The sequence below is a fragment of the Muntiacus reevesi genome, chromosome 1, assembly GCF_963930625.1.
Source record: "Muntiacus reevesi chromosome 1, mMunRee1.1, whole genome shotgun sequence".
NCBI lineage: Eukaryota > Metazoa > Chordata > Mammalia > Artiodactyla > Cervidae > Muntiacus > Muntiacus reevesi.
In genome coordinates this window covers 78,016,720-78,034,047 of record NC_089249.1, presented here as the reverse complement: position 1 = coordinate 78,034,047, position 17,328 = coordinate 78,016,720, and the positions used below count along the sequence as shown (strand labels likewise).

Below are 17,328 nucleotides of genomic sequence, written 5' to 3'. Positions count from 1 at the left end.
AGTTAGTTGATAGCTCTTTGGGTTTTTAAAAATTCTCAATCAGAGGACTTATTAAGCTGTACTTTCCCAAGGGAATATGAAATTCTTAAAAGTAAGGAGTACTTTACTCCTCTGGCAAATAGTTTGGAACACAGAAAGCATTTAACAAGTGAGGAATCAAATGAGGAATGAGTGTAGAAAATCATCAAGATTATTTTTAGATACATGCTCTCTTTCTTATTTTCAGTTAACAAAAAAGGCACCATTAGAATCCAAACTATAGAAATATAATCTAGAAAGGCAGAGAGAAGATAAAAGATCAGGGAAAATAATTAGCCCCCCAAAACATATCATGAGTACAGTGAACACTGAGGTACTTGTGATGAGATTTGTATTTGTGTATATTACATTTGTATTGGGTTTTTTTTTTCCCCTTGATACTCAAAGTATTATTTAAAACATGGAAGAATAACAGGTCTTCAAAGGATGTCGACTGACAGGTACCACTACTTACTCTGTAGTTTTGTAAACATCAGAATACAGCCCTGCTTTCTGATACTTCTTCTTTGGGGGACGTGGGGCCTTCTTCTCTCTTGGGATGAGAGAAAGCACAGGCTGCAAGGTACTTTCAGGTTCGGGAGGTTTGGCTGGGGTTTCAGGAGGACTGGGAATCTCAACTGCTGCTTCAGTAAAGCTAGAAAGAGAAGTTTAAAGATAATTTTATGGTGAATTTTTCCCCCCTATAAATGATTATCTATTTAAAAAAACATCACAGCAATTAAAAAAAAAGAGAGAGATGGGGACTTTCTCATCTGGTCATGGTGGAGTAACAGATACCAGATTTGTCCTCCTGATAGAACCTAATAGAAACACAGCAAACTACTATAAACCTGGAGAAAGTTTATGAAACAATTATCAGACATTGTACTGCAGCACTGTGATTACTGAGAAAATTGGAAAAAAAAAATAGAAAGAGATAATCTGTCTTTATAAGAACAACTGAGGTGGAGAGAGTAGACCCAAAGCAGAGAATGGCCAACTTAATGAGCTGAAAAGAGAGATCAGACTATGGAGGGGTTGAGATAGTTAGAATTCATGAGGCAGAGTACTGTAGTGAAGAGAGTAAAGGAGAAAAACAACTTTAGAAATCTGTGTGAGGGTCTTCTTTAGTACACTATCAGTACTAGGTTTGTATATGTGCAAGGTGAAATTCCATAAGGCTGGACAAAGAACCACCAGAATATTACAACCCAAACAATTTCCAGAGCTCACACCTGATGACAGATACTCAGAATCCACTAAGGAGAGTGAAAGACACTGCCCAACACTGTGGGCATTCAATAGAGATCCCAGAAGGTAACATTATCCATCTTTATATGACAACTGTCTCTGGAGTAAAAGCCAGTCCTAATAAAGCTTAAAAATTATCTTCAAAAGAATTCAAACCTATCCACAAGTAATTTAACTGACTACCAAAATAAAATCAAACCTATAAAAAAGAGCAAAAACAGACACACAGTAATGTGACATTTATAATACTAAAAAATTCAAAATGAAAAAATAAAAGAGCGATGACCAAAATATTCTAAATTTGATAAAAAGAGCCCAAAGTTCCAAGAAATTAAACAAACCATAAGCAATATAAGCTAAAACAAGTATGGCATATCGTAATAAACTTGTTGGAAAGTATTGACAAAGAAAATAAAAGGAGTAAGAGAAAAAATGCACAATCTATATATAGGAGGACAAAAATAAGAATGAATGCAGATTTCATGTCTCAAATAATGCAAGCTAGAAGGCAATGAAAAAACATCTATAATTATTAAAAGGAGGGGAAGGGTGGAGCCTGTCAAAAGAGAATTTTAAATCAATCAAAAACACCTTTAAAACTTAAGATGAATACAGAACGAGGCAAGGATGAAATAGACACTTCTACCTATCCTCCCATTAAGCAAAACTAAAATCCTTGGAAATTATATTTATAAAATAAACATAAGCATACAGACTGGCTGGGCCCCTTGGGACCAAAACAATGATACATCAGGGAATTTTCTAGATTTTCTTTTTGCCACTCAATAGTGCAAGGTTGAATACAGTTTCCACAATATAAAGGGTAGGACAAATGTCTGCTCTCATCACTTAAATATAACATCAGAGTGAAAGGTCCTAGATGATGAAAATGGACAATAAAAAGGAAAACATTTATGAGTCCTCCAACACTGTTCTTTTCTTTAAGATTGTTTTGGCTATTTGGACTCCCTTGAGATTCCTCATGAATTTTAGGATGGATTTTTCTACTTCACACAAAACATCATTGGGATTTTGACAGAGACTGCAATGAATCTGTAGATCACTTTGGGTAGCACTGATATCTTAAGTCTTTCAACCCCCAAACACAGCTGACTTTTCTTTTTCTTGCCTAACTGCTCTGGTTAGGAATTTCAACACAATGTTGAATTGAAGTGGGCCTCCTTTCTTTGGGGGCTTCCCACATAGCTCAGTTGGTAAAGAATCCACTTGCAATGCAGGAGACCCCAGTTCCATTCCTGAGTTGAGAAGATTTGCTGGAGAAGGGAGAGGCTATCCACTCCAGTATTCTTGGGCTTCCCTTGTGGCTCAGCTGGTAAAGAAGCTGCCTGCAATGCAGGAGACCTGGGTTTGACCCCTGGGTTGCAAAGATCCCCTGGAGAAGGGAAAGTCTACCCACTCCACTATTCTGGCCTGGAGAATTCCATGGACTGTATAGTCCATGCAGTCACAAAGAGTCGGACACGACTGAGCAACTTTCACTTCACTTCCTTTCCTAGTTATTAATAACAATGGAAAAGCTGTGTCTTTTACCACTGAAGTTGTCAGCTTTGGGTTTTTTACATACAGCTTTTATTAGGTTGAAGTAGTTTCTTTTTATTCCTAGATTTCTAGGTTATAATCATGAACACGTTAGATTTTTATAGAAAAATTTTCTGCATTTATTGATATGACCATGTGATGTTTCTTCTTTACTCATTAATGTAATGAATCACATTAAATGATTTTTGAATGTCGAACAAGTTTTATATACCTGGGAGAAATCTTACTTGGTCATGAGACAGATGGACAGATTTCATATTTTATTATCTATGTTTTCCTATTCTCCTTATATTCCAATACTTCGGCCACCTGATGCAGAGAGTTGATTGATTTGAAAAGACCCTTATGCTGGGAAAGATTGAGGGCAGGAGGAGAAGGGGACGACAGAGGATGAGATGGTTGGATGGCATCACCGACACAATGGACATGGGTTTGGGGGGACTCCAGGAGTTAGTGATGGACAGGGAGGCCTGGCATGCTGCAGTTCATGGGATCACAAAGAGTCGAACACGACTAAGCGACTGAACTGAACTGAACTGATTCTCTTTATCAGACAGATTCATTTTTACTTCTTTCATCTTACCTTATGCTTCTTCTTTCTTCATTCAAAAATGTTATCTGCTTTCCTGCTTACATGTGTCTATATATATTCTACATAGATAAATTCTTCAAGTGCCATGTTTTCCCAAGTTCTATCTATAGACCAAATATATCAGAATCACCTTGGGGGCTTATGATGGAAATGAAAATACAAATAGAATTTTTAAAATTCTTATTAAGGAGTTCTAGGATGGACACCTAACCTTACTGATCCCTAATACCCCATACTGGGCACTCTCATTACAAATGAGTGTCCTTCTCATCCCACGAGGGCTTTGACAACTTAGGTTGGGATGATTTTCTCTTTCCCTCATCCCATAACCCAAGTCTTCACATCATTAAGCCTCCAACATCCAGCTCAGGATCACCACGGTTTCCACATCCCAGATGATACTTACTTAATGGCTTTAAGATTGAATTCTTCAGGAAAGAAAAGAGAAAGAAGACAGGTAAGGTATTTGAAAATATGGCTTTATGGGAATTCCCTAGCAGTCCAGTGGTTATGACTTGGCACTGAGGCTCCCTTGGTCTGGTCAAGGTTTAATCCTTGATGGGGAAACTAAGATCACATAAGCTGCATGGCATGGCCAAAAAATAAAAATAAAATAAAATAAAAAAGGTTTTATGATATATTTATCTACAGTAACACAATATGTTGTTTACTTTTCATGGGTTTTTATGCTTTATAAAAACAGTATCAGTTAGTATATAATTTTTAGGGTCTTGTTTCACTTAAAATCTTGTTTCTAAGATCATTTATTATCATTACATTTCAGTTATAATTCATTAACTTTTATTACCATATCATAGTCCACTGCATGAATAACTACTATATACTTATTCCTTTTCCTGTTAACCTGGGATATTTCCAGTTTCTATATATTATAATAAATCTTGCTACACCTTTACAAAAAATGCTTTCTGGTGATAGCTGGGCAAGAGTTTTTCTAAGTTATATAAAAGGTAATTGCTAGATTATACTGGGTTGATTTGAAACATTCTTTTGGTTACTTATTCTGGATATCAAAACTTATAAATTATGTTATAAATTTCCTCTCCAAGTTGGTAGAAAGTATTCATATGTTAACGTGGATGATGTCTGATAAACAAATTCTTAATTTTAATATAATACAGTATTATAAGTATTGACCTGTATGCTTACTGCTTTTGATATCTTGTTTATAAAATCCTTTCAAACAAAGGTCATGAAGTTTTCCTCATTCTGTATTAACTTTTAAAATTAGAAGGTTTACTTTTTATGCTATGTATTTATTTAACCAAATGGGAACTGATTTTTATACATGGATCAAGACAAAATCCAGGATTTCCCTGGTGGTCCAGCTGTTGACAATCTGCCTGCCAATGCAGGGGACATGGGTTCAATCTCTGATCCAGGAAGATTCCACATGCACCAGGACAACCTAAGTCCATGCAGCACAACTATTGAGCACGAGGTCTAGAGCTCACATGATCTAACTACTGAGTCCACACACTACAATTACTGAAGCTTGCACGCCCTAGAGCCTGTGCTCTGTAACAAGAGAAGCCAACGGAATAAGAAGCCTTCACACTCCAACTAGAGAGTAGCTGCCGCTCATCGCAGCTAGAGAAAACCCATGTGCAGCAACAGCCAAAATTAAACAATTAACTTAAAAAAAAGGCAGAATCCAATTTCATTCCCATTCTTATGCAATATAATATTTGGAGGCACACAACACTGTCAAGCAACTATACTCCAATAAAAAGGTATATATAATAAAAATAAAAACTTTGGGGGCACCATTTATTGAATATTGTTTTCTTTCTTTATTGATATGTAGAGTTACCTCTGTCATATGAACAAGCTTGCATGTGTGGATCTTGTTTCTCTTACCTAGTTATATACCCAGTTCTATGTTAGTTCAACACTGTTGTTTAGTCGCTAAGCTGTGTCCCTACTCTTTGTGACCCCACGGGTGTAGCCCCCCAGGCTCCTCTGTCCATGGGATTTCCCAGTCAAGAATATTGGAGTGGGTTGCCATTTCCTTCTCCAGTGGATCTTCTCAACTCAAAGACTGAACCTGAGTTACCTGCATCTCCTGCTTTGCAGGCAGATTCTTTACCACTGAGCAACCAGGGATGCTGCCCCTGGTTCAATAAACCATAGCTTAAAATCGATAAGTCTTAGGGCAAATCAGGTGTTTTACTTCACTCCTAGGTATATACCCTAGAGAAATTAGTATCCTATCCAGCAGTGAACATTAGAGGAATATTAACAGTAATAGTTTTGGATAATAGTGCCAAGCTGAAAATAACCCAACAGTGAAACAGAAAACTCTACATTTTGCAGCAACATGGATAGATCTAGAGATTATCATACTCAATAAGGTAAGTCATAAAGAGAAAGACAAATACCATATGATATCACTTATACATGGAATCTAAAATATGACACAGATGAACCTATCTATGAAATAGAAAGATTCACAGCATAGAGAACAGATTTGTGGTTGCCCAGAGGGAGGAAGGATGGAAAAGGGAAGGATTGGGAGTCTGGGATTAGCAACTGCAAACTAATATATACAGAATGGATTAATAACAAGGTCCTACTGTATACCACAGGGAACTATATTCAATATCCTGTGATAAAACAATACGGAAAAGAAAACGAGAAAGAATATATACATATATATACCCACACACATATATGCATAACTGAGTCACTCTGCTGTGCAGCAGAAGTTGATGGATCACCAAATTATAATAATTTACAGAAAACCTATATTATACACAAACAATGGATAACACATAACAACAAAAAAGAGGTAACTACAGCTACATGCAAAAACAGAGATGGTTTTACATTTATATGTTAAGCAAAAAAGGAATGGCACAAAAGCATATATTCCATGTAATTCCATTTCAGTGAAGTTCAGGAAGGATAAACTAAACTATCAATGTATTGTCTAGCATTGAATACTTAAATGGTATAAAAAAGGTATAAATCAGAAGACTGATTATAGCTACTGGCAAGGAAGTGGTGTATGACTGGGAAAGAACATGGAATATTACCAATGCTCTTTCTATATATCTACCCATTCTATATCTAAAACTGAGTTTTATCATTTTCTAGGCATAAAGTTCTTACAGTAGTCATATTTTAATCTCTCACATATAGTTTAACTCCTTTTTACTTCCTAATTTTATTATTCCCTTTTTTTTCTTATTGATCAACCTACCAGAAGTTTATATATTTTATTAATTATCATTAGTATTACTAATGTTGGTCTTCAGGGATTCTCTCTACTATAACTTAGTTTTATTTTGTTAATTTACTGTATATGTTTTATCTCTGTCACATTTTGGGAATTATTCTAATTTTTCTGATTTCTTAATTGGACTCTCTGTAACCAAGCAGGAGCTTGTGGGGCATTCCCAGGACAGATCCCTCCCTTATATAGTTTTCTCTAAACTTCTGTAGAAAATAGCATCTGATGCACATTTCCCGAAGTTGTTTTACAGATGGTAAAACGACCATCAAATGAAAGAAATTAACTACTTGATGATCCTGAACACCACAGACCTCCTGGCTCCTAAGGACTGATAACGTAACCTCCATGACACCATCCTGTTACCTCACCATCAACCATTCAGAGATCCGTGCATGAGCTGATCATATCCCTAGGATGCTCTTCCATCACCTTGTCTTTAAAAATGTTCTCCTAAAACCCTCCAGGGAGTTCAGGATTTTTAAGCACTAGTTGGTCTGAACTTCTTGCTTGGCACTCTATAATAAATGCAGCACTTTCCTTTACCACAACTCGCTGTCAGTAGTTTGGCTTTACTGTGTAAAGGCAATCAGATACCAGTTTTGTTCAGCAATATCTTCATTCATAAATCTTCAGCATTCTTGAAAATAACATAAGCATTACTGGCTATAAATATCCCTCTAGGTACCTCTTTTGATACATCTCAAAGTTTCCATATGTAGCACAGTATTCATTCAGTTCTAAATATTTTTAATACTTTAATTACAAAAACTACAAAAATCCATTGGGAATATAACTTATAGAAACTACATATTATATGCAATCTTGATAAATAACTGGTAATAAACACAGCACTAACTCATACCTTATACAAGAGTAAATTTCAACTGATTTAATACCTGTATGTAAAAAAGTAATATATAATCCTTTGAAGAATAATTTAATTATTACATATTCTTAGCATGCAGTAACATGATACTATATATACTAAATTACAAGATCTTGAAGATATATAAAAAGTTATCATTTACATAGAACAACAGCCTTGTATATGTACATATTTGTAAATGCATCAAGAAGAGTAAAAAAATACACAATATACTGTTAATAGTCTTATCCATGAAAAGAATAGGACTTGAAAAGAAATGAGATTATGTGAAAAGATAACTAAAACTCTTGAATCAGTACACTTCTAGTTTCACAGATTTATTTATAACTACATATTCTCTCAGGAAAAAAGTTTAAATCTCTATAAGAAAGTTTTTTTTATAGATGTATGCATAGAGAGCTACAAAAAAACCTCTGTAAACAGTGGTCCGGTGGTTAAAACTCCACACTTTCTCTGCAGGGGGCACAGGTTTGATAACATACACTGTGTGACAAGACCAAAAAACAAAACAAAATCAAATAATCTTCAGGGAAAGAATCTGATTGGATATATAACAAAAGGATTAAATGATCTTTCCAGGGGGTAATTTCTGACTTTCTGCCCTACATCTTTCGGGAAAAAGTAAAAATATAAAAAAGAAGCCATTAAAAAACAATCTAACATGCACAAAGACTTAGAAAATGTATTTGATGACAGGGATGACAAGTTTAGAGCTTAGAGGAGATAAGATAGTCTGACAGTAAAAATAATTCTGCTCACAAAGTTATACAACATAATCTTTCTAGGTCTTGATTTCCTCATCTGTATACTGAGCGCCTTGGCTACATTGTTAAATTTCCCCTTTCTTGTTAATTATTCATAATTTTGACAACCAGAAGTAAGAACACTTAGAACAGGTCTTTTGTAATGAAAGGTTACTAGATCAACTGAACAATTCAACTGCAAAGATATGTTAAATTTGTACATAAGCTAGTTTCCTCTACACAAATAAAACCTTAAATGAGGAATTACCTTTTAGCATTCTCCTCTTCTTCTTCCTCTGGGAATGGCTTCTGCTTTTTCTTGGTCTGTTCTTCCAATAGCCAACTTTTCCTCTTCAATCCCTTTTTATGGTCTGGATTCAGGTTTACACTCTGAACAACAGCTTCGATAACATCTGTAACTGTATCAGGACCAAGGTGCAGTGCTGTTCCTTCTTCGCCTTCATTTAATTCTGAACCAACAAATTGGGCAGCTTGGAATGCTTGCATTGATACCACAGCCTGGAGAGGACATTTCCGAGGTCGACCTGGTCTGCGTTTAACAAAATTATTCCCTGTCCTGGCCTGTCTTTGAAGTTTTTTGGCTTTTAAAATTTTATTGACATGGTCCAGGTTTTTCTTGGTGGCCAAGATTTTGTCATAATTGCACATTTTCCGAGCTTGGCGCTGCATAGCTTCTACTACACTTCTCTTAATATGATGGGGAGAATGGCTGCTTGGCAACTTTTCAGAAAGGAGTGAGAGGCTACTACTGCAAGAGTCACTGGGGGCTGCAGGCACTAGAAGGCTGTCTGGTTTTCCTAGGGTTCGCTCCTTGCTGAGGCTGTGGCCTGGACTGGAGGAAGGTGGCACAGAAGCAGATGCAATCACAGCATCAATATTTTTCTCCAGGGGCTCTTGGTCCTCATGTTGTACCATTCGCTGCAGCAGACTATCCACAGAGTCATCCCCAGAAGAAACCAATCTTGGACTTCGAGAGGGAACTCCATTCACTAAATAAGACAACAAATCACATGTGATAAAAACTGAACACAGCTAGTTACTCAAATAACTTTATAGAAGATAAAAGATAAGGAATACCATCGTATTATTCACAGCAAGATTAAATATCATAATATCATACGCATTTGTCTTTCACGGGCAAGTTTCCTGAATAAGGTATTACAATAACCACAGTAAATTCAAAGTTGGCCCATGGTTCCCTAATAATACACGGGTAAAAAACCAATTCTTACTCTGAGATAAGGAGCAGAAAGAAGAGTTTCTTTCTTTATTACTACTATTTTGGCTGCAATGCGTCTTTGCTGTGGTGCTCGGGCATTTCACTAGCTGTGGTATACAGGTTTAGTTAGATCCCCATGGCATGTGGGATCTGAGTTCTCCAACCAGGGATTGAACCCAGGTCCCCTGCATTGGAAGGTGGATTCCTAACCGCTGAACCACCAGGGAAGTACCTAGAATTTATTTCTTTAAAAACAAAAGTTCAGTTAAGAGATATGACAGCTAAATATTGAATAAAGAACTAAACTTTAAATACATATGATGTTTCTATAATACAACAGTGTGTGTTGAGTCATGTCCAAACTCTTTGCGACCCCATGGACTTATAGCCCGTCAGGCTCCTCTGTCCATGGGATTTTCCAGGCAAGAATACTGGAGTGGGTTGCCAATTACTCATCAAGAGGATGGATCTTCTTGACCTAGGGATCAAATCCGAGACTTGCGCCTCTTGCATTGGCAGGTGGGTTCTTTACCAATAGCGCCACCTAGATAGTTCAGTGCTTTTTCTGACAATGTTTTAAAAGTGCAAAGGAATAAAAGAAATTCTCTTCTTGGGAAAAGGTTTAAAATTATGATAGAAAACATCACTATAAACTATTTTAGAAAGAATACATGTTGATGGTAAGATTTGAAAACAAGTCGTCTTACCTATAAAATAAGTTTATGGTTACCAAAGTGGGGCTGCTGCTGCTGCTAAGTCGCTTCAGTCGTGTCTGACTCTGTGCGACCCCATAGACAGCAGCCCATCAGGCTCCCCCATCCCTGGGATTCTCCAGGCAAGAACACTGGAGTGAGATGCCATTTCCTTCTCCAGTGCATGAAAGTGAAAAGTGAAAGTGAAGTTGCTCAGTTGTGCCTGACTCTTAGCAACCCCATGTACTGCAGCCCACCAGGTTCCTCTGTCCATGGAATTTTCTAGGCAAGAGTACTGGAGTGGGGTGCCATTGTCTTCACCAAAGTGGGGAGGAGAAATAAATTAGGAGTTTGGGATTACCAGATTAACTGAATCACTTTGTTGTATGTCTGAAACTAATGCAACATTGTAAACCAAATATACTTCAATAAAAAGCAAAAGCAAATGGTCTTAGATAAACCTTACCTTAGAGACCCCAATGATTTGATGGTATTTGTTTGGTGTCTACAGCAACTTTTGAAGACTATAAATAATGTGGGACATTTTCAATTTCCTCTGGCAAGCTATATTAGTGTTACAATGTTATAAAAATAATAGGTCATTTCCCAAGATGCCGAGTTTACTATAAGTGATCACCGGTTACACTTCTTCAAAGTTAATCAATGGATTTCTAATCTATATGACTTTAAAATGTGATACTATTTTAGTTATTCCTTTACAAATTCTAGCCACTCTAGATTACAATCTCATCAGACTACAAGGAAATTTTTTTTCTCAAATTACCAACATCTTCCTTCAAATATATCCAATTGTCTTGTTTAAATTCAGTATTTTTAAAATGTCAAACTTTTAGCTGTATTTTTTCTTTTTTAGAAAACTTTTTATTTTCTGTTGGGGTACAGCTGATTAACAATGCTGTGACAGTTTCAGCTAACTGGTAAAGAGACTCAGCCATACATATACGTGTAATCTGTTCTCCCCCAGACTCCCCACCCATCCACACAGCCACCTAAGTTTAAGCAGAGTTCCATGTGCTATATGGGCCTCCCTCATGGCTCAGTTGGTAAAGAATCTGCTTGCAATACAGGAGACCCAAGTTTAATCCCTGGGTTGGGAAGATTCCCTGGAGAAAGACATGGAAACTCACTCCAATATTCTTGCCTGGAGAATGCCACGGACAGAGAAGCCTGGCAAGGAAGTCCATGGGGTTGCAAAGAGCTGGACATGACTGAGCGACTAACACTCACTCACTCACTTGTTCGCTATACAGTAGGTCCTTGTTGGTCATCCATTCAAAATACAGCAGTGTTGTGTCCATTCCAAACTCCCAAGCTCTTTCCCCAGTCGTAAGACCCCCAACCATAAGTTCCTTCTCTATGTCTGTGAGTTCTGTTAAGTTCATTTCTTACAATCATTTAAGATTTCATATGTAAGGAATGTCATATGCTAATTCTCTTTCTGACTTAACTTCACTCTGTATGACAATCTCTAGGTCCATCCATGTTGCTGCAAATGACATTATTTCATTCTCTGTAATGGCTGAGTAATATTCCATTGTATATATGTACATCTTCTTTATCCATTTCTCTGTTGGTGGACATTTAGATTGCTTCCTCATCTTGGATACTGTAAACAGTGGTGCAATCAACACTGGAGTGTGTGTATCCTTTTGGACAATGTTTTTCTCTGGGTGTATGACCAGAAGTGGGATTCCAGGGTCATAGTGTAGCTTTATTTTTAGCTTCTTAAGGATCCTCCATACTGTTCTCCACAGTGGCTATACCAATTTTCATTCCCAGTAACACTACAGGTGGGTTCCCTTCTCTCCAGACTGTCTCCAGCATTTGTTGTTTATAGATTTTTTTTTTAATGATGGTCATTCTAACTGGTGTAGTTTTGACTTGCATTTCTCTAATACTTAAGAATGTTGAGAACCTTTCCATGCGCCTCTTGGCCATGTATATGTCTTCTTTGGAAAAATGTCTATTTAGGTCTCTTTAAATATTTTCTTGGGTCCTTTCTCTCTCTCTTCTCCTTCAAGGACCCCTCTAATGCAAATGTTGGTGAACTTAACTTAATAGCCTAAGAGGTCTCTTGGGCTATCTTCATTTCTCTTTATTCCTTTTCTTATATTCTGTTTTGTGGCACTGATTTCTACCATTCTGTATTCCAGGTCACTTTGTTCTTCTGCTTCAATTATTCTGTTATTGATTCCTTCCTGTGTATTGTTCATCTCTATCTGTTTGTTCTATGGTTCTTCTAGGTCTTTGTTAAACATCTCTTATGTCTTCTCCTTTTTTCCCTCCGAGGTCCTGGATCATCTCCATTATCATTATTCTGCCCCTTTTCTGGAAGGTTGCCTATCTCCACTTCATTTAGTTGATTTTCTAGGGTTTTATCAGGGTCCTTCATCTGGGACATAATTCTCTGCCTTTTCACTTTAACTTTCTATAACTGTGGTTTTTGTTTTGGAGGTTGCTAGACTCAGTTCCTCTTGCTTCGTCTGACTGCCCTCTATCTGGTGGATGAGACTATCAAAGAGCTTTGGGCAAGTTTCCTGCTTTCAAGAACTATGTTTTATATCACCATTCTTTAAAATCTTGCCTCCGCTGTTTTTATGATAACATACTTTGATTACCTTCCAGTTACTTGTGACTGAATTAACTTTAGAGATCCTCAATCCTAAATACTTGTCATTTACCTTTTAGACCTACTTTCCCACTGGGGAAATGTTTATTCTCATAGTTTCAAAGTAATCCTTCTGATTACTTTTCTCAGTGAATGATACTATAAAGCCAACTATTCAAGATTATATATATACTGAGAACCAATCACGTGGCTGGGATCATTTGATCTAAGCTCAAACAAAATCATCTAACTTATGCTCCCCACAAGCCATAAACTTTTGTCTTATGTTAGTGTGATTTCTTGACCCTATCTACTTTTCTTCATACTACTATAACAACTCAAGACCAAGTTAATCTTATCTCCCTGCCCTAAACTGCTTGCAGGGCTATAAAACATGTATACACTCCTCTGATGCTTCTCATACCAAGTGAGAGTATCTAATTCCCCTCCCATGAATATGAGCTCCCCTTAGTAAGTTGCTTCTAGCTAACAGAATTTGATGGAAATATGAATGTGATGATTTCTAAGGTTATGCTAGAAAATGAACACAGCTTTCACCTGGGTCTCTCTCAGGACACATGCCCTTGGAACCCAGCTTCCACACTGCAAGAAAGTGTAAGAATAATTCCTGGGTTCAAAATCCCGAAAATTATTTTTGTCTTCTCTTTCCTATCATCAACTGCCCAGAAATACCAAAGGTTTTTAATTCTTAAGAATAAATTTAAAACAGAATCTTAAAATGGGTATACTGTTTGGAATTTCATTCCTGAGCCACTCACCCAGGGCTACCTCACACCTTACTTTATAAATTGATTCCATCTTACCAAATTCTTGCTTGCCAATTCTCAGTTGTTTTTTTTTCTTAATTTATTTTTGGCTGTGCTGAGTCTTCCTTACTTTTCAAGGGCTTTCTCTAGTTGTGGCGAGGGGGAGCTTCTCTTCGTTACAGTGCTCAGCCTTCTCATTGCCATGGTTTCTCTTGTTGCAGGACACAACCTTTAGAAGCTGGGCTTCAGTAGCTGCAGCATGTGAACTCAGTACTTGTGACTTGTGGGTTCCAGAGCATGAGTCCAGTAGTTGTGGTACATGGGTTTAGCTACCTTGTGAAATGTGGAGTCTTCCCAGATCAGGAATTGAACTTTTTTTTTTTTAGGAATTGAACTTTTGTTTCCTGCATTTGCAGATGGATTCAGGGAAATCCTATCTCTCTGTTTTTTGTTTGTTTGTTTTGTTTTGGGAGTCTGCTCCATCTAGGACATTATGCTGGGCATGCTATATTTTACTTCTGGCCACAATGCATGACATACAGAATCTTAGTTCTACAACAAGGGTGATCACACCATCGTGGTTAACTGGGTCATTGAGATATTTTTCTTTCTGACCCCATGGACTGTAGCCCACCAGGCTCCTCTGTTTATGGAATTTTCCAGGCAAGAATACTGGAGTGGGCTGCCATTCCCTTCTCCAGGGGTCTTGCCAACCTTCAGATTGAACCTGGGTCCCCTGTACTGCAGGCAGATTCATTACCAATTGAGCTACCAGGGAAGCCCCTTTTAACTTTAGTCAATCTAATAATATATGAAACAATATCTCACTAAGAATTTAATTGCATTTTCCTAATAAGTGAGCATATTTTCATATGTGCTTAGTTGCTCAGTCATGTTCTGACTCTTTGTGACCCCATGGACTGCCAGGCTCCTCCATCCATGGTGATTCTCTACGCAAGAATACTGGAGTGGGTTGCCATGCCCTGCTCCAGGTGATCTTTACAACCCAGGGATCAAACCCAGGTCTCCCACGTTGTAGGCGGATTCTTTACCATCTGAGTCACGAGCAGAGGCCTTGTGTCTCATGAAGTATTTTCATGTGCTTCACTGCAACTCATAAGCAGTCTTTTGAAATGATGCTATTCAAAAAATTTCCCCATTATTTTCATTGGGTACCTTCACTGGTTTTTTATTTTTATTTTTTTTAAATTTTATTGAGATATAATTGACATAGGACATATATTAGTTTCACATGTATAAGAGTAATAATGATTTGGTATTTGTATATACTGCATAATGATCACCATTACCATGCATAGTTACAAATTCTTCTTACTTCTGTGTGGTTTTCATTTTCTAAATGTCTTTAGAAGAGCAAAAGTTTAAAAAGTTGATGAAGCTCAGTTTATCTAATTTTTTTTCCTTTTTTGCTTTAACAGTTCGTGCTTTTTATCCTACTTAAGAAATCTTTGAATACCCCAAGGTCATAAAGATTTCCTACTAAGTGTAGAAAGTTCTATAGTTGGAGAAACTACATACAGGTATATATTCTATTTCAAGGTTAAATTCTACATATGGTATAAGGTCAACGATCTTTTTATTCCATAAGTATATCCAGCAGTTCCAACACCATTTGGTACAAAAGATTATCCCTGCTCCACAAAAATATAGTATATGTGCAGAAAATCAATTTAAAAAATCTATGGGAATGTCTATTTTTCTAGTGTCTATTCTGTTGCATTGAAAGATCTATCCTTTCACCTTTCACCATATCCTTTCACCAAAAACAGTCTTGAATAATTTATAGTACGTCTTTGTATCGGTTAGTAGAAGTCTTCTAATTTTGTTCTCAAAAAGAGCATACATGTGTTACTTTTTAAGATATTTTATGTATCTATATAAATTATAGAGCTTGGAACTTTATATTTTAAAAAGCCAGCTGGAATTCTGATTGAGATTCCATTAAATCTATCACTTAATTTTGACAGAAGTGACATTTTAACAATACTGATTCCTCCCAACAAATGATTAATCTAGAATATCTATTTAATCTTTTAACCATTGTTAATAATGCTTCATACTTTTTATCAGATAGATCTTATATATTTGTAACTTTTAATACAATTGTAAACCATATTTTGCTTACATTTCAATTGCTAATTATTCATTGCTGGTACACAGAAATACATTTTATGTTTAGCTTATATTATCTCTCTTAAACTCATTTACTAGGTATAGTAGCTTTTTTCTGACAGATTTCTTAGAAATTTTCCTATGCATCAAATCATCTGTAAATAGAATTTTTTTCTTCTTCCTGTCTTACCTGCATGCCTTTTATTTCTAAGATTGGGGTCTTTGGGTGGGCATTTTTTAAAATTTTCTTTTTAATTGGAGAATAATTGCTGTACGATGTTGTGTTGGTTTCTGCCACACTTCAGAATGAATCAGCCACAGGTACACACATGTCCCCTCCCTCTTAAAACTCCCTCCTTCCTCCCGCCACATCCCACCTCACTAGTCTGTCACAGAGCACCAGGATGAGCTCCCTACGCTATATAGCAACTTCCCATTAGCTATCTATTTTACATATGGTATTGTATATATTTCAGTGATACTCTTTTTCAATGCGTCCTACTCTCTCCTTCCCCCTGTGTCCATAATTATGTTCTTTATGTCTAAGTGTCTATTCCTGTCCTGCAAATAGGCTGATTCATCAGTACCATTTTTCTAGATTCCATATATATGCGTTGATAAACAATATTTATTTTTCTCTGACTTCACTGTGTATAAGAGGCTCTAGGTTCACCCCCCTCACTACAACTGACTCAAATTCATTGCTTTTTATGTCTGAGTAATATTTCATTGTATATATGTACCACATCTTGTTTATCCATTCACCTCTTGATGGGCATCTAGGTTGCTTCCATGTCCTGGTTACTGTAAACAGTGCTGAAATGGACATTGTGGGCATATGTGTCTTTTTCAATTATGACTGTCTCAGGGTATATGCCCAGTAGTGGGTCATATGGTAGTTTTGTTCCTAGTTTGTAAGAAATCTCCATAATGTTCTCCATATTGTCTGTATCAATTTACATTTCCATCAACAGTGCAAGAGGGTTCCCTTTTCTCTACATCCTCTCTAGCATTTATCGTTTGTAGATTTTTTGATGATGGCCAGCCATTCTGACTGGTGTGAGGGGATACTTCATTGTAGTTTTGATTTGCATTTCTCTAATGCAAGGTGTTGAGTGTTTTTTCATGTATTTATTAGACATTTGAATGTCTTCTTTGGAGAAATGCCTGTTAGGTCTTCTGTCCATTTTTTGATTGGGTTGTTTTCATGATGTTGAGCTGCCTGAACTGCTTGTGTATTCTGAAGATTAATCCGACGTCAGGTGCTTCATTTGCAATTATTTTCTCCCATTCTCACGGCTGTCTTTTCATCATTTATGACTTCTTCTTAAAGTAATTATTGCTATATACATCCCTACTGGCATTTTCTTAATTGTTTTGAGTTTGTTTTTGTAGGCCTTTTCCTTCTCTTGTGTTTCCTGCCTAGAGAAACATTTGTTGTACAGCTGGTATGGTGGTGCTAAATTCTCCTTACTTTTAATAGCTTTTGTGTTTAATTTTTGTTAGTTTAATATGTGAAAGAATTGGTGCTTTTCAAATGGATGTCAGATTTTGTCAA

At 36.7% G+C, this 17,328-nt stretch overlaps 1 protein-coding gene across 6 annotated transcripts in view; it reads right to left on the bottom strand.

Annotated features, from left to right (window-relative positions):
* ASH1L (ASH1 like histone lysine methyltransferase) overlaps positions 1-17,328 on the bottom strand; it is a 201,321-nt gene that overhangs the window by 92,850 nt on the left and 91,143 nt on the right. For 5 of the 6 annotated variants that reach the window (XM_065902482.1, XM_065902468.1, XM_065902500.1 and 2 more), the window contains 2 exons: positions 8,578-9,319; positions 494-673 (listed from right to left, as the gene is read on the bottom strand). In XM_065902482.1, the coding sequence (XP_065758554.1) occupies positions 494-673; positions 8,578-9,319 (922 nt within the window). The remainder of the gene's footprint in view (positions 1-493; positions 674-8,577; positions 9,320-17,328) is intronic. The other variant, XM_065902492.1, reaches the window with a different exon arrangement.